The sequence below is a fragment of the Somniosus microcephalus genome, chromosome 8 (assembly GCF_052327205.1).
Source record: "Somniosus microcephalus isolate GS21.2 chromosome 8, FLI_Smic_1.0, whole genome shotgun sequence".
NCBI classification, from domain to species: domain Eukaryota; kingdom Metazoa; phylum Chordata; class Chondrichthyes; order Squaliformes; family Somniosidae; genus Somniosus; species Somniosus microcephalus.
Genome location: NC_140994.1, coordinates 177,708,627 through 177,726,445, shown reverse-complemented (window position 1 = coordinate 177,726,445; position 17,819 = coordinate 177,708,627). Strand labels below are relative to the sequence as shown.

The window sequence follows — 17,819 nt, the reverse complement described above, 5'->3', positions numbered from 1 at the left end:
TGGGTTGAGAGTGAGCAGTTTGCAGCCGGTCTGATTGTGAGTGTGTGGATTGAGAGTGAGCAGTTTGCAGCCGGTCTGATTGTGAGTGGGTTGAGAATGAGCAGTTGTAGTAGGTCTGATTGTGAGTGAGTGGGTTGAGAGTGAGCAGTTTGCAGCGGGTCTGATTGTGAGTAAGTGGGTTGAGAGTGAGCAGTTGTAGCCGGTCTGATTGTGAGTGAGTGGGTTGAGAGTGAGCAGGTGTAGCCGGTCTGATTGTGTGTGTGTTGAGAGTGAGCAGTTGTAGCTGGTCTGATTGTGAGTGAGTGTGTTGATAGTGAGCAGTTGTAGCCGGTCTGATTGTGAGTGAGTGGGTTGAGAGTGAGTAGTTGTAGCCGGTCTGATTGTGAGTGTGTGGATTGAGAGTGAACAGTTTGTAGCCGGTCTGATTGTGAGTGAGTGGGTTGAGAGTGAACAGTTTGCAGCGGGTCTGATTGTGAGTGAGTGGGTTGAGAGTGAGCAGGTGTAGCCGGTCTGATTGTGAGTGGGTTGAGAGTGAGCAGGTGTAGCCGGTCTGATTGTGAGTGAGTGGGTTGTGAGTGAGCAGTTTGCAGCCGGTCTGATTGTGAGTGAGTGGGTTACGAGTGAGCAGTTGTAGCCGGTCTGATTGTGAGTGAGTGGGTTGAGAGTGAGCAGTTTGCAGCCGGTCTGATTGTGAGTGAGTGGGTTGAGAGTGAGCAGTTGTAGCTGGTCTGATTGTGAGTGAGTGTGTTGATAGTGAGCAGTTGTAGCTGGTCTGATTGTGAGTGAGTGGGTTGAGAGTGAGCAGGTGTAGCCGGTCTGATTGTGAGTGGGTTGAGAGTGAGCAGTTTGCAGCCGGTCTGATTGTGAGTGAGTGGGTTGAGAGTGAGCAGTTGTAGCTGGTCTGATTGTGAGTGAGTGTGTTGATAGTGAGCAGTTGTAGCTGGTCTGATTGTGAGTGAGTGGGTTGAGAGTGAGCAGGTGTAGCCGGTCTGATTGTGAGTGGGTTGAGAGTGAGCAGTTGTAGCCGGTCTGATTGTGAGTGGGTTGAGAGTGAGCAGTTGTAGCCGGTCTGATTGTGAGTGGGTTGAGAGTGAGCAGTTGTAGCCGGTCTGATTGTGAGTGGGTTGAGAGTGAGCAGTTTGCAGCCGGTCTGATTGTGACTGGGTTGAGAGTGAACAGTTTGCAGCGGGTCTGATTGTTTGGGACGCTGCAGCTCGATGTTCTGCTCGTCACAAACGCTCCATTGTGTTGTTGTTTGGTTGCCGGGGAGCCGGGCACGCTGAGCTTCGCTCCGATTGGCCGCCGCCGAGGGTGTGTCTCTTGCTCTGCAGTGGGGTTGGACCTCGGACACACTTCAGTGGAACTGAGACTCCAGCAGAGTGCGGGCAGCGTAACTCGTCCAGCTCGGAGAGAGTTATCGCAAGCCTTTTCATAGACTCAGAACTAGTCGTTAAAAAATGACTGCACAGCTTCTCTGCAGATCCATTTTGGAACGACCCTTCTTGCGGATATACCGAGACTGTGACCCCTGTTCCAAATCTACGCCGCCCAATATCAGATTAAAAAGGCATTTTTATTTTGCACGTTAGTCTTACAAATATTTTCGACCGCAGCAACATAACATTTATAGGTATAAAATTTCGCTTTATACCTGAATTGTAATAATTCATTTCATATCATGAACGAAGTATATAAATTAGAATTTTACATAAGAGTGCTCGATTTATACAACAAGTGAGTCGATCGGACTCATTTGATAATAGCCACATTGAAGAAATTAAGATAAACTTGAGAAATATTCATTTTTTGACTCAGTGGCGCTTCAAGTAAAAGGTTGAAACTTGGTGTTGTTACCGTTTTAGTTTTTAATGAGCTCGATCGATAGCATTTAGCTATCCATTATAAATGGACAAAAGTTAATCAATTCAGTTAATGTCGGTCAGCAATAGCTATTTTCTGGATTAATCTTTATCCACAATCAATGAATGCTCCGTATCGGCACTTTCAGATTGCACTGATTAACTTATTTACCTTATGTTGCTATATTAATTAAACAATGCAATTAGATGCGATGTATCTGTGGATGAGATATGTGTCTACAACAACTTTACGTAAAATATTTATGTATATGATAAAAAATTTATATCCAAAAAAAAGAAATCTGCTGACACGTAAACTATTTTCTACACCTGTTGGTTTATTTAAAATGTAAAGAGTTATAAAATTCAAATGTCAATGGTTTATTCACAGGGGGATCATTAACAGGCACTCTGCTGACTGCATAGACATGAGCCACAAGGTTCAATAACATCTGCAAGGCACATGTTGACCATTGCCAGACAAAAAGCACTTAGTAATATAACGGTCAGCTACTGTTTATCAATAGCACATTGTTTATGTGGTCCTATGCTAAATACGTGCTTGCATGTGTCTAGAAACGAAAATATTTATGTCATATACCATATTAGAAAGATTTACTGAACTCCCACACAAACCAGAAATAGCAGCACATACTCCTTGCAACTCGGCTCACACCAGCGTTAGTCAGTGATAATATTAAATATATATATTTTATATGTTCAAGAGGGCATGTGCCCAGACTGAAATGTATACAAATGTTTCCTTCATCCCAGTCACATGGCCGGCTTTGCAGATCTCTGAAGAATCCTTTCTGTCTGTTCTCTGAATGGAGCAGCTGTTGATGGATGAATGATGTAACTCCTGCCAGGAATTACTAGTGCCTCTCGCGTCTCTATGGTTTCAGCCTGGCGGCATTTACTACAAAGTACAGAACAAATGGGGTGGGACAGGATGCTGCCTTTTAGCACAGGCTTCATACAAGAGCCTGTCGCATATTTCGCTAGGTTTTGTTTTTCTATATCCGGAACAGCTCTTAGGTTACTACATTTATGCTCTACATGCTAAATATGTATACATACATGATAGGTATATATATTATACAGTATATATAATAATATAGTCTTCACTCTCCATGCATTCAATCCAATGCAGTAGAAAAGCTGACAGTCGTCTCATTTTCGCAGTATGCCGCCTGCAAGTGACCAGTTACATAAATGGGCAAACTTCGGGAGAGCGCAGGTACCGTGCCGGAGCGGTAGAACTTCGTAGCACACTCGCGCATAGTCACGTTCTGCCACATCGCTGAGACAGCGCGGCTTTAACTGCACAAAGATTCCGCTTTCGTCCCTTTGTCACTCTGGCGCTGCGGGATCCGTGTGTGCGCGACTGCCGGTGCACACAGCGGCCCTACACAAGAGTTAAAACAGCCATAACACGGGGGACTGGGAAGATTCTTTGTTGGTTAACGTAACAGGGACCAGTGAAAGCATGGAATGCACTGCCCGAAAGGCTGGCGGAAGCAGATTCAATAGCAACTTTCAAAAAAGATTTGGATAAATACTTGAAAAGGAAGCGGGAAAAAATTTGCAGGGCTGTGGGGAAAGAGCAGGGGAGTGGGACTAAACTGGATAGCTCTTTCAAAGAGTCGGCACAAGCACGATGAACCGAATGGCCTCCTTCTGTGCTGCATGATTCTATTATAAAGCCGGGACCTGAACACAGTCAGAGCCACTTTAAGAAGTCCAGTTTTATGTTCCAAGAGCCGTCAAACTCGCATTGACTGGGTTGGGGGTAGGGATTCTGCCTGTGGATTTACAGCACATATAATCCTTCCTGCTACTGGAAGCGAGCTAGAACGATGCTTAAACATCGTAGCACGTGCTCCTGTTGTGATATTACAAACGCGTGCGGAAGGTTGACGGGATCACCGTGCAGTTCTCCCCACAAAGGTCCCAGCGTGGAATCCGCGTAGTCCTGGCCATGCGCCTCCCATCCTGATTTGTCAAACTTGGGCAAGGTTTCTGAGCGCCTGATTGGCCCGAGCCAATGACAACACCTGCTTCTTGCCTTCATTCAAGTGACAGAAACGCCAGGGGCCACGGTTCTGGTATATTTAGTCACCCCCCTCTCTCCTTCTCTCTCGATTTCGAGTCAGATACAGTGCGCAACTGAAGCAAAGAGCCGCTCGTGTGATCCGTCAGAAGCGTTTCTCCTGCACCGCGTGTCGCTCCTGGCCCCAGCCCTCGCGGCTATGTACACAGTCATGTTAGCGAGTGTACTGACAATCCTGCTGATTTTTACACGGCCTGATCTCGTTCTTGGAACGGACGAGGCCGATTTACCGGAAAACCACCACGAACGGGACAAGTTGACCAACCAGCAAAAAGCTCGTCTTTCGCTACAGAATACAGGTATGTGGTCCGAGACGGTAAACAGTGCCTGCGCGGTGTTAGTGTGCAGCCTTATTCTGTTTGTGCTTGGGATCATTAATACATTTAATAAGGATTGGGTTATCCATATTCGCAAATGGAAGTCAATCGCAAAATTGTTGAATGAGACACGTAATAAATCTGGAACCGGTCTCAAATATGCCTTCACTTTTGATTTTCACCCTGGTATAACTCTAAATGAACGGAACTGAAACGGAATTGAAATTGACTGTGGGCACCGTTTAAAACGTGAAATGATCACGAGAACGTGATGCAAGCGCAGTATTCAGGATTCCGGTGGCCGAATTGACAAGGGGAAAAACTAGCAGTTTAAGTAACCCGGGATAAATTATTTATAAACCCCATCCCAAAGTAGTAAAGCACGCCTGTGGAGTATAGCATGATGCAATTCCGATGGACCATTGTCCCGTGCTCGGATTGCATTGTATCACATTGGGAAGACTCCGTGTCGACAGCCACGCACACCTCGTTAGCATATTAACCCCTTGAGAACCAGTGGCGAGGAGGGTGAGTGCTGGCTTGCACGTTTACGCTTTGGGAGGGAGGAAGAAGCAGCAGCAACGCAGGTTCCGGAAACCAAAAAGAAACAATTATTTGCCTGAAACTAAGTAGGCGTTTAAAAGAAAAAAAAAGTGCAACGAAACTTAAAACAGGTTTCTAAAGAGTTAACTGGTGGCAACTGTGTGTGAGTGAGAGTGGCAGAAACATAGAGAGCAAAGAGACGCGAGTGTCCATTGCCGGCAGAGCAGCCGTGCCTCGGTCAGCGAGAACTCGTAACATGTGGGGCAACCGAAAGCGGCGGAGACAAATCGTTCGTATGGCTTGAAGATGTGAGCCCAGGCAGATTTTCCCACGCAACAAAAAAACGGCGAAAGGCTTGGTAGATAACTCTTGATCAACCAAAGCCCCAATCACGTCCCCTAAACTTTCCATCCGCTAACAAGGCAGATACACACATCCGGATCACCCACACGGCAAATTAGGTTTATAGCGGAGATAAACGCCACCTCCGACATTTCCACTTCATTATTTGATATAGCCGGGCATAAATAAAAAGTTCCACCTGCATTTATATAGCGCCTTTCATGGCCTCCGGCCATCCCGAAGCGCTTAACAGCCATTAAAGTACTTTTGAAGTGTAGTCCCAAATGGTTTGAAATACCAGGTTTTTTTCATCGTTGGCCCCTTTTCACGTCTGTTTCTAGCTGAAATACAACACTGCCTGGTGAATACTGGCGACGTTGGATGTGGAGTTTTTGAATGTTTTGAAAACAACTCCTGCGAAACCCATGGACCACATGACATATGCTTGGCCTTCCTGCACAACGCTGGGAAGTTTGATGCCCAGGTAATGAAACCAGAGAGGGAGAAAGCCAAATCAATAAAGGGTAACCTGTAATTCCTCTCCCACCAAACACATTGATTAGTGTAAATTAATGCAACTGTATCTTTGCAACAATATTACAAGTTATATTCCTAAAACCTGTCCAAGGTGATGTTTTATATAAAAGTTACTCTGAAGTGTATGGCTTGTCACCCCCCCCCCCCCAAAACACCTAACCTAAACTTTTATTAGTGTAAATGAATGCAACTGTATTTTCACAACAATATTACAAATTATATTCTTAAAATCTGTCCAGGGCAAATCTTTTATTAAAGATACTCTGAAGTGTATGGCTCATGGACTGAGAATAAAATTTAGCTGCATCAGTCGTAAGTGCTCCACTATCCAGGAGATGGTGTCTCAGCTGCAGCAAGAGTGCTACCTCAAACATGACCTCTGTTCCACCGCCAAGGAGAACATTAATGTGGTCGTGGAGATGATTCACATTCGACATCTGCTTTCAAAAGGGTAAGTAGTAAAGCAGGTTGCCTATGATTTGCTTACTCTGCAACATACAATCGTACAGAGTAGGACTTGCATCATATATATGGCCTTGTCTAAATATTTCTGGGCAAAATAATACTGTTCTGTGTATTCTACTCAAGGACTGCACAGATAAGGCAAACACACAGTATTTAACGTGCTTTAAAAGGTCATGGGAAACACATTCAGCAGACTGTCAGAGAATGGTTGTCATTTTTACTATTAGACCTGTAAGTAATAGATACAGATGGATTTGTATGTTTATACATCTTAAATATGGGTTTGTTAAAAAAAAGAAAAATTGTTTACCAGTTATACTTAGTGAGATAAAATCAGCTGCACTAAAATGACCATAGTTAACATAAGGCATTAATAGTAGGAGGATATTGCCATAATGAAAAAAATATATATAAATAATGTTAAGCAATGTTGATCTAAGAATGAGTTTGCACCACACATTGCTGTCATTGAAAATTGGGTTCTCATTTTCCCCACTGAAGTAAATTGAAAGCTGAAATGAGAAGTAAAGAGAATACAATGGAGTGTGCTGTAACTAATCTATGCTTCATTTTTATATCATGTTTAAGAGTTCTTAAGCTTATGATACTTTAGAGTTTTATTACATATGAAGGACACAGTCAGGTTTTCCTTCCAGAAGATTTGGAGTTATTTTGATCATCAAAACCTCTTGAATATATTAATTATATTTTGACTAACATTTGCAGATTAAAATATCTGCAGCAAGTTGGATATTTTGTTTAACTTCATCCCACAAGCAAGCACTGCAACCTTTTGGTCTATTTGTCAGTACAGACAATTGAATAAAAATAAGTGGTTATTTTGCAACTGCCATATGTAAAGTTAGATATGTAGGATCACAAAGGCAGTCAGTTCAAGTAAAATAATCTGTAACAGATTATGTAGCTGAATCACTGAAAGGTAACATACAGGTACAGCAAGCAATTAGGAAAGCAACTGGTATGTTGGCTTTTATTACACGATGATTTGAGTATAAGAGTAAAGATGTCTTACTACAATTATATAGGGCCCTGGTGAGACCACACCTAGGGGGAGAAATTTGGTTGGTTGCGCCACTGATTAACGCCTCAAGAGGCCGAGAAGTGGGGCGTTAGCCAATTTCCGGGTGGGTGCAAGGCGCCTAGTGCCTCGCCCCATATTTAGCATGCATTTAGCACCGGCGCTAAATCTTAGCGCCCGCTCATGGGCGCAGGCTGATTATGATGTCATTTGAGTGTGCAACGCCTTTTTGGCACCCCGGACTGGAAATTCAGTGGCGCCCCCCTCCGTAGCGCCTGGCGCTAATAGTGACAGCTTACCTGGGCCTTACCAAGTCACACTCGGGCTGAAGGAGCGTTATTTAAAGGGGACTGGTGTGGTTTAAAAGCGGCAGCCATTTTTGGTGCACAACTTCCTCGAGAGCTCCAAAGAGTTGCTGAGCTGCACACTGAGAGCCATTTGACCACTGAGCCAGCGCAGGCAGACGATCTTCAGCCTTCTGACCATCACCTTGCTGTTGGTGAGCCTTGACAACAGGGAATCTTCCTGTGGCCACTTATTATGGGGGCGGCATTGGAGGGGAACGTCCTGCTGCTGAATCATCTGGAAAGGGCACTGAGACTCTGGGAGAGGGGGGCGGGCATGGCCAGACGGATGAGGGCCAACAGACGTCGCCACAGCAGAACTTACGTTGGCAGGGTTTTCCGACAGCAGTTTTCCTACATGAACATGCCGGAGGAGCAGTGTGTCAGAAGGCTGCGATTTAGAAAGGAGATGGTGACTGAGCTGTGCCAGCTGCTTCAGCCAGATCTGCAGCCTCAGATAAGGTGCAGGACATCTCTGTCGGTGGCTGAGAAGATGCCAGCTGGCCTGAACTTCTACGTGAGCGGCTCTTCTCAGGCTGCGCGTCAGAGGCTGATCAGAAGTAGCTTCTAGGCCCCTCTCACGGAATGCTTGCTGCCATTCCAAGAACAGGAATGGAACCGGTCTGATACCCCCAAGCCTGTGAAGGGCAAGATGCATGTAAATAGCAGGCATGGCCATTGTAAATGAAGAAAGTGTTTCATTACACAAAATGTGGTTCCTTCAAACATGAGAAAGCTATGGCAACAGAAAGCAAAACTAATACACTGACACATAACTGCCTCTCACACCCGGGAGACTGTCCAAAACATAAATCACATTCTGACCATCTTCCTTGGCCTTGATTCCACTGCGCCAACCAAAATGCCCCATCAGTGAGACGTTCCGCCCTCTGCCTCACCCTTTCCATTTCTTGCTAGGCTGGTGCGCCACAGGTAGGCTCCCACCGCTTTGAAGGCCTACAAGGCAGTGAGTGTGTCTGGTGATGCCAATTGACCTGCCCCTTTAAGAGCTGGCCGGCGCCAGTGTGTCTCAGGGAAGGTGATTATTGAAAGCACCTGTGCTGCGCCCCGCCGCCGCTAAATTGGGTTGCGCCCCCGGGTTAGCGCCTTAAGAGCCTCGTGCAGCGCCTGATTTAGTGCCGCAATCACCCTCAGGGGCGCAACGACCCAATATCGCGCCAGGTGGTGCTAAATCGCAACTGGCGCTAGGCTTTGCGCTTCGCCAGAACTAGCGCCCCAAACGGGGCTATACCCAATTTCTAGGCCCTAGAGTATTGTGTACAGTTTTGGTCTTCCCTAAGGAAGGATATACTTGCCATAGAGGGAGTTCATCAGGCTGATTCCTGGGATGGGGGGATTGTCTTTTGAGGAGAGATTGAATAGACTAGGCCTATATTCTCTGGCGTTTAGAAGAATGAGAGGTGATCTCATTGAAACATACAAAATTCTTACAGGGCTTGACAGAGTAGATGCAGGGAGGATGGTTCCCCTGGCTGGGGAGTCTAGAACCAGGGGTCACAGTCTCAGAATAAGTGGTCAGCCATTTTAGGACTGAGATGAGGAGAAATTTCTTCACTGAGAGGGTGGTGAATTTTTGGAATTCTCTACCCCAGAGGGCTGTGGAGGCTCAGTCGTTGAGTATATTCAAGACAGAGATCAATAGATTTTTGAATATTAAGGGATTTCAAGGGATATGGGGATAGTGCTGGAAAGTGGAGATGAGGTAGATCAGCCATGATCTTTTTGAATGGTAGAGCAGGCTCGAATTGCCAAATGGCCTACTCCTGCTCCTATTTCTTATGTTCCTATATTAACATGTTATACTTTATTTGAAATTAAATTTGTGAAATTTAGTTAACACTTTCAAAATTGAGCCCCCCAAGCAATCGCCCTGTGTAATACTGAAACATACAAATCAGAACGTCCAAGTTATGATCCCCAGTTGATGCTGAATCACCCTGGGGCACCATTTTGGATCCAACAATATAGTACTTCAGGCTTGTGACTGACTCCAGTGTTCTCAAATGGAAAATGTATGTTTGTATGGACATTTGTTAAGGATAGGATAGAGCTCAGTTGTTATTTTTAAATTGAGAAACCAAGGTGAAAAGCCAAGGCTCAAAAGTACAAGAAACCACCAGTGCTGATAAGAGTAAAAAAAATGAGGTAAAGCAAGAAGTAGCAACCAGGTAATGCCTGAGTTGTAGGCTAACGCAGCTTAGACTGGTGATCATACCTGGGACCTTCTGGTTTGTATGGTTCAGCGCTACACTGGGCCTTTACTCAGAATGACATTGGGGAGCTTTCATTTTGAAAATTTGGGAGTAGTTTTAACTTTGGGCGATGGTGTAAAATGGGTGATAGCGAATTGGCCGCCCAATTTACAGCCATTCCAATTTTCCCTTCATTGACTTAAATGGAAAGGAAAATAAGGCGTGATGTATAATGGACAGCTAATTTGATCTCACCTATTTTACACCATTGCCCAAAGTTGAAAATTGCCCCCTCGAGTCTTAAAAGCCTAAAGATTAAAGAAAGAAATATTGAGGGAGATGAGAAGTTCCAAGTTTAGGATCTTGGAAAAGAATGAATTCGATTAGGAAACTGCAATAAATCTGGATTTCAAGGTGGGGGAGTTAGGGAGGAGAAAGACTATATATTGGTGTGATAGCAAAATACTGCGGATGCTGGAAATCCAAAATAACAACAGAAAACGCTGGAAAAACTCAGCAGGCCAGGCAACATCCATGGAGAGAGAAACAGAGTTAACGTTTCAGATCGAAGACCCTTCATCAGAACTATATATTGGTATATTCAACTTAGAGAGAAGAGGAGAGATGCTGATTGAACAGAGAGAGAGAGAAACAGAGAGAGAAGGAAAGTTGCACTGTAGAGGGTTTGGAGGTTAAAGGTGAAAAGGGGATTGCTTATCAAATGAGATGCTATTTCATGAATCTTGTCCAGTAGTATGAGAGAGGTCCTAGAAGAGACCCCAGATTTAGAAGCAGTATTGAAGTCTTGGTCATACATTTATAGAGAGCTCCTCAGCAGTAAAGAAGCATTTGGTGTGAAAGAGGAAACAAAGCTGCTTGGAGGCAACTTTAGAAATTAAAGAAATGTAGAATTTCTAAATTGAGGTTAGAGGAGACAGTGAGACCAAAAATGTTGACACAAAGAAGAAATAAGGGTAGAATAATCAAAGGTAAGGCTAATAAATGTTGTTTAGACTTCTGAGAGACATTTCATAGATATTAAGTTGATTATGAATGGGCAGAAAAATCTAGTCCAAAGAAATTGTCTTTGAAGAATTAAAAAAATATGATTTAGATTGCTTCACTTGGGGCATGGAGGAGATGAAAACATTGTGATTCAATCACTGAACTGTTAGAAAGCTAGAGGTTGTGTGCACTGAAGCCATGTGATCTGGAGGCACTTGAGGTAGAGTGGAATCGTTAGCATAAGAATGGATAGGGTTGGATGATGATTGGAGGAATGATTCCGCCATTGAATTGAGGAAGTATTATGCTACCCTCTATACTCAAATAATCCACGAACACTCTATGTTAACACATGAGGAATGGCCTCTTGAGTAAGATACATATGATGGATTCCCATAGGATAAAAATTACTGTGGTGATATTAATGGACAAATGTTTAATGTATTTGTATATCATTCCTCTGACAATCCTTGCAACAGAGATGTTAACCTAGTTATTTACCTATTATTTTCATGTTCTACCGAAATACTACATTATACTGAATTATGATTACTTTTGAAAATGTAAATTTTCAAAAATCCAACATATTGTTTCTTGACCCAGATTAGATATATAAATGGGCTATAAAGTCTGCTTATTCACAGTTAATCAATGGAAAATGATAGATTTACCAACTTAAACATGACATATAGGGGGAAAAATTGGGTGAGTAGCGCCACCTGTTAGCGCCTAAAGAGGCAGTCGGTGGCTGTAGCGCCACTGGCTGCGCCTCCCGCGATATTCAGCAGGGGCGCTAATGGTGGCGTTAGCCTTTTGCACTGCGCCGCCACCGATGACGTCATCGGTGTGCGCAGCGCCCCATTCACGCCCCGATCGCGATATTTGGTAGCGAACACCGCTGTAGCGCCGTTCGCTACCCGCGCCTGGTTCACGGGGCCTTGCTGCGCCGGCAGAGGCGCAAGTTAAGGTGGAGGTGCGGGGTGGCCGCTTTTTCGGCGGCCGCCTGCCAGCATCTCCGTCCCCGGCCTCCTGGTCGCCCCCCCTGCGGCATTGCCAGCTGTTTCCCGAGAGCCCGGCACTTCTCCTTGGTGCCGGGCTCTTTTGCCGGCACTCGCGATCGGGGCTCGCGCTGTTGCAGGCCCCTCCCCCTTAACAGTGGGAGGAAGGCCTGCAGTACCGCAGCGTGCCGTGCCGCAGCGTATGGCGCTGCGGCACGTAGCGCTGCGAAATTCACTTTCAGCACCCTAAGAGGGACGCGGAGCGCCTCGAACCGCACCCTGTCTCCCTCTAGGGGCACTTCAACTGAATTTGCGGCAATCGCTAATGCGGCGATCACGGCGCAAATTCCAGCGCCCAGGCGAACTTTGCGCCGCTTGGGCGCCTCAGGCCAATTTCTAGGCCATAATGTTTATGTTGAATTTTGTTCAACCAGGACCATTTTAATCTCTACAATTAAAAGAAAAACTATGTGTAATAAACAAGTTCAGTCTCCTAAAATCCTCCATTTCCTAGTGTGGAGAGTATTTATATTAGAAAATTGAACAGATACTCATATATCATTGTATTGTTTTTTCAAAAAAAAGGTCATACCTGGAGTTTATAAAGGCTCTATTCCGTTGTCATGAAGACGTTGTGGAAGCCGTAAAGAAAAGTGTGAGATCCCGATTTGGACAGAACCTTGAATTTCTAAGACAGATCTTGCAAGAGGATTCCTGCTCTTCTCGCAAACAGGCTGATCAAGTCACCCCGACAACGGCAGCTCCTGACAAAAAACAAGGGGATAACCGTAAGGGCCACAAGGGTAGAGCAGATATAAACTATCTTGAGAATGACAGGGAGAATGCTAGGAGCCCTAAAGGAGAAAAGGAGAAAAGTGGAAAAGTTCACCCGAACGCCCATGCACGTGCCCGAGGTGCTGGTCAGGCTTCACGGCGAATAACCGAGGAACATGCTCATATTGGTGATGCCATTGAGTTGTCAGATATCAGAAGATGAAAGGCCTTTAGTCGTAAGGACTTTCCATGCACCCATTTCCATATTATGGACATTCCAACACATACACCCTAGAATGGGATTTGTGTGGCTTGCAAAATATTCTGGGAATTGTAGTTCGTCTCAGCAGTCAGTTTCCCTACTTCACTTAAATTTTTTAAAAAAACTACAATCCTAGAATGCTGTGCAACATATATCCCATAATTACTGTACTTGAAACTTAACATTATATCAATTGTCTCACTCAACAAGCCACCTCAGCATGCATGTAAGTTTCCTTTTTAATTTAAAAACAAAATCAGAACACCTTCTTTATTTCAGGATAAAATCTTTATCATTTGATATTTCTTGGGTAATTTTGTACAAGGCAAAGTTTGTTGTGAAGGTCTACATGTTCGTCTACTGATTACATTTATTCTATATTGTAAATATTTAACATTACTATTTATTGTAGTTTCTGTATCAACAATGTACCTGTTGGATAAATTAAACTATTTCATTTCCTGTGTTGTACATATTCATACCACTAGTGAGTTTTCCTATGCAACATTGTAATTTTATATCATTCTATAATTTTATTGGTAGTTGTTAATTCTTTATTTATTAAACACCTTATTCAAGTCTAACAAAAATTGCATCTTTATTGATAGTTTTAACTAGAATACCATTAAATCACATTATCTGCTAATTATTTAGTGAAGTTATCCTTTCTGTCTCAGAAATATGATACTGGCAAAATCATACCAATGATTAGTAAATTAGAAAAAAATATATATTGTGTAGCATTAAATTAATATTGTCACCAAACTTTCATTATTATATGTATAAATGCACACATCAATATATTTTTTCAATTTACATTGCAAAATCATCTTCTGATAAAAAAAATCTTCCTTCTGATCACAATTTTTTTTAAGCAATCTTGCTTTAGTTTTTGCTTAGTTAGTATAGCCCACTTAAGATACACTTATTTGCTACAATCTGTCATCTAATGCCACACTGTTTCCTTCTGTCCTACCACAAATGGCCATAGAAAGATAACCACTTTTGAATAAGATCAGGTGGTTGATGTGCAACAACTGGTACCCAATGTATCTATGCCTATCAGTGTCCATCCAGTATATGTGAACCATCCAATATGACCATTTTAGGACAGTCTTAAAAGATGAATCTTTCGATAGTGGTGCCCATAGTAAGAACCGTGTAACAGTTTGACTTGACAGTAGAAAACTTTATTTCACATTCAAATGATCAAGACAATAGGTTTTGATGATCTGATCAGATATGCAAAACCATACTATCCAATACAATGTCCAGATATAAAACCCCTGTAAGTTTAACTTGCTACACAATGTACTTTAATCACAAAGATGAAATCCATGTTATCAGTTGCTAATAATTGATGTAATCAAGTTTCTGCAGGAAGTAAGTAAACCTGTTTCTAGGCATGTGCATGGTTTGAGCACACCTTCCCAGAAAATGCCACAAGATAACTCAGTTTGCATTGCCCTTGTTTAGTAAATTTTACAAGTTACCCTAAAATGGTTCTTTTTTGTTTCATTTTCTAAAGGAATCTACTTGACACCCCATTCAAAATGTAGATCAACCTAGAATATTCATTTAAAAGCCTGACAATATATAAATAGTTTAGGGGCTAATAGACCATTAGCAGTGGTTAATGTTCCTTATAAAATTGTGAGAAATGCTTGGGCTTTTCATAAATAAAAATATATAAAGCCCAAAGAGTCCTCAAAATAGGAACTTGATCCCCTTTCACTTGATTAGAGTGCAGCCTGCTACCTCACAGTTCTGTTTCACTACCTTATAAGGCACACCTGATGATAAGTCATACAATATAATCCTTATTGTAAAATGATGTAACCACTGTCTTCCATTATTAGATTAGCTCCTTCATTTGATGTGAGGATTACTTTATTGTATTTTGTTCTTAGTCTGTCATCGACAGCCATGTTTTGATTTATTTGGAATGTTTTCTGCATGCCTCTGTACTCTTCCTGTTAAAGTTACTGCTATTTTGTGAAAAGTGTATAGTCACCCTGTCTTTGTGAACAATATATTGTAAAGAGAAAACAATAAATGTAAAATTACAGTTGAAAGTACTTCTGCACCTCAGCTGGTGGTTAAACATTTTCACTGTGCACCTTATGTACTTAAAAAGGTGACAGTAATTCCTTGTTCTGATCAGTTACATAATTTACAGCACAATCACTTCCATAAAACTTGGTGCTATACAGCCAGAGTTAAATTAAATATTCTTCAAGTCTGGAAATTTGTTATGAAGCACAACTTAATTATGATGAAAAACCCAAGAGTTAAATGAAATATTCTAAAATGTGACAATTCTAGAGTTCAACTATCTTAGATTTCAGAAAGGAGTTAGCACTTGTGTACATTGTGACATTATTTATTCTGTTTTATTTTTTAAAAAACAATTACCCTTATTTAAAGGGTAATTATAACTGGTACACTTTTTAGAAGATTGAATTTACGAAGAGTTAACTGTTAACCTTTAGACCACTAACAGGTCCAAGGAAATTCCAGTCTTCCTGGATCATTTTGAAGTTTTCAGCTCACACACATTGATGCTGAAAAATGCTAATATCATTGTAATACAATTAATCAAATGTCAGGAGTAGATTTAATACTGCAACACTAAACTAATGAATAAACACAAACAATTGTATACATAAAAATAATAATTTAAAAAATACTTTTACTGCTTACCCTATCCTTTTTCCTAATTTTCTCTTCCCCATTTTGTTTAAACAAAAATATTGTGGTCAAAATCAATAAGAAGAAAAAGGGCATTAAAGTAAATGACGCGTTTTTGTAACTCTTTACAAAGGCTGTTTCGCACCAAGATTCACTTTTCAACTTTCTGTTCCAGCCAAGAGAAAAATGAGCAACTCCACTGAAATGAAAAGAGAGCAAAAGAGTTCTCCTGGTGTCTTGGCCAACATTTATCCCTCAACCAACACAACTAAAGTAGTGTTTGCTCATTTAGCTTATTACTGTTTGAGGTACTTTTCTGTGCGCAAATTGGCTTCTGCGTTTCCCTACTTTACAACAGTGACTACACTTCAAAAATACTTCATTGGCTGTGAAGACCAACAGGACATCCTGAGGTTCATGAAAAGCACTACATCACTGCAAATTCTTTCCTTAAAATTAAAAGGAAAAATGTATTCGTGTGAGGGTAGTGGATTGCCTTTTACATTGAAATGATTTTCTGTGTGAGGGCAGTAGCCTTCATGTGGGAGTTTAATGTTTTTGACTGAGTTTTATTTATAATAATTAAGCCGACTCTTTTTTGCTAAATGCCAATAATTCAATTTGCTGGGCTCTGATTGCTTATTTTGATGGTTAAAAGTTAGTTTTGGTCAAGAAACAGAAATAGTTACATCAGAGAAAGATAGCAGTTTTAACGTATGTGCTCTTTGTTCTTATTCCGTTAATTGATCCAAGTTGTAATCAATACAGCTCATTGTATTATGTTTATAACGATAAAGGAGAGTTGCAGAAAACAAACTCGTGTTTGGTAAAGACAAATAAAATAGATTAACCTCTGAACGTAGCACTCAACCCATTCTAAGTATATAAATTCAGTTAATGCCAAACTGCTACAAGGTCACAAACTCAGAAAGGGGGAAAAAAAGATTATTTAATCTCTTTGATGTAGGCACAGTGCCTAAGGTATCTAGTGGGATTGCATCACATTTATACACACATTGATTTGTAATTCCCAGTATATTGTTATAAAAAGAGCTACCTTTATATAACTGCATTATACTATTAAACTGAGTTGTGATCAGCTTTAAACTATTCATTAGCTTCAACGGCTACCTCAGTACCTTGAATTCCTTCTTCTTTTGCTTCCAGTTTCCCCTTTGCTACTGCAAAGCCTAGTTTAAACAGTAAAAAAGTTTAATAGAAAGTGCTTCTTTTTTAAAGCCCGATTAATTATGGTGAAATATATCAATGCACTGTGCTCAAACAATTTTACTCAAGCATAAAATTGTATTTTTTTCCCCCCAAAGAAAGAGACAATTTTCATTTGCATTTGACCGTCAACCTTAGCTCAATGATGGCACTCTCACCTCTGTCAGAAGGTTGTGGGTTCAAGCCCCACTCCAGGACTTGAGCACATAAGACAGACCAGTGCAATAGTGAGGGAGTGCTGTGCTGTCGGAGGTCGGGACATTAAATTTTGGATGAGACGTTAAACCGAGGTTCTATCTGGCCTCTCAAAAGGACATAAAAGATCCCAAGACACTATTTTAAAAAGAGCAGGGGAGTTCACCCAATGCTCCAGCCAATATTTATCCCTCAAGTCTGTGCTATTAATTCTGCTCATTGAAAAGTAATTTGATATATTGCTGTATAAACTTCACAGGGCTATTGAATTAAATGAATCTCACCATAGTACATTGCACCATGTGTATAAATAATTGTCAAAGCAGAAAATTCCCTGTGATAATAATGAACAAAAGAACTGCCTGTACGGTAATGGGTATTCAGGAGTGTATTACAGGGCAGCAGCCAATCATGGTGATGTGGCTGCCAAATTAAAATCGGATTGGAACATAATGGTGTAAGAATTGTTCCAGGAGGTGAGAAGACAAAATTGTGCCTGTACACCCACCCACAGATTGAAAGATAGGACAGGGGCTGTAGCTGCAACTCAATTATTAGAGTAAGGAAACTCAGATTTTACCCTCTAGATTATTCTGAACTGTCTGAAGTCAGATACACTTAGATATTAAATTTAAGGGAGGGATGAATATCAAAACAAGCAATACAAATCTAAGACAATTCTGACCCAATTATTAATACTTGAAAGCAATATGCCACATAAGCTTGCCCTATAACCTGTGATGCAAATTTCTATGCCATTTTCAAATCCTCTTGCATGTTCTCAAATATTTTCTCAAATCTTACAATCTAAAGGAGAAAGACTTGCATTTATATAGCACAATTCACAACCTCAGGATGTCCCAAAGCACATTACAGCCAATAAAGAACTTTTGAA

At 41.7% G+C, this 17,819-nt stretch overlaps 1 protein-coding gene across 1 annotated transcript; it reads left to right on the top strand.

The window, feature by feature from the left end:
• Positions 1-3,818: 3,818 nt before the first annotated feature.
• LOC147113948 (stanniocalcin-2-like) lies at positions 3,819-14,889 on the top strand. The gene is made up of 4 exons (XM_085995396.1): positions 3,819-4,271; positions 5,516-5,658; positions 5,951-6,162; positions 12,361-14,889. The coding sequence occupies exons 1-4, from the start codon at positions 4,112-4,114 to the stop codon at positions 12,770-12,772; spliced, it is 927 nt and encodes a 308-aa protein (XP_085851522.1). The 5' UTR covers positions 3,819-4,111; the 3' UTR covers positions 12,773-14,889.
• The last annotated feature ends 2,930 nt before the right edge of the window (positions 14,890-17,819 follow it).

Bases quoted from the DNA above. Each gene is read 5' to 3' on its own strand.
- LOC147113948 (XM_085995396.1), top strand. From the start codon at position 4,112: ATGTACACAGTCATGTTAGCGAGTGTACTGACAATCCTGCTGATTTTT. The intron at 4,272-5,515 runs GTATGTGGTCCG...GTCTGTTTCTAG, and splicing joins TCTTTCGCTACAGAATACAG to CTGAAATACAACACTGCCTG. The intron at 5,659-5,950 runs GTAATGAAACCA...AAATCTGTCCAG, and splicing joins CTGGGAAGTTTGATGCCCAG to GGCAAATCTTTTATTAAAGA.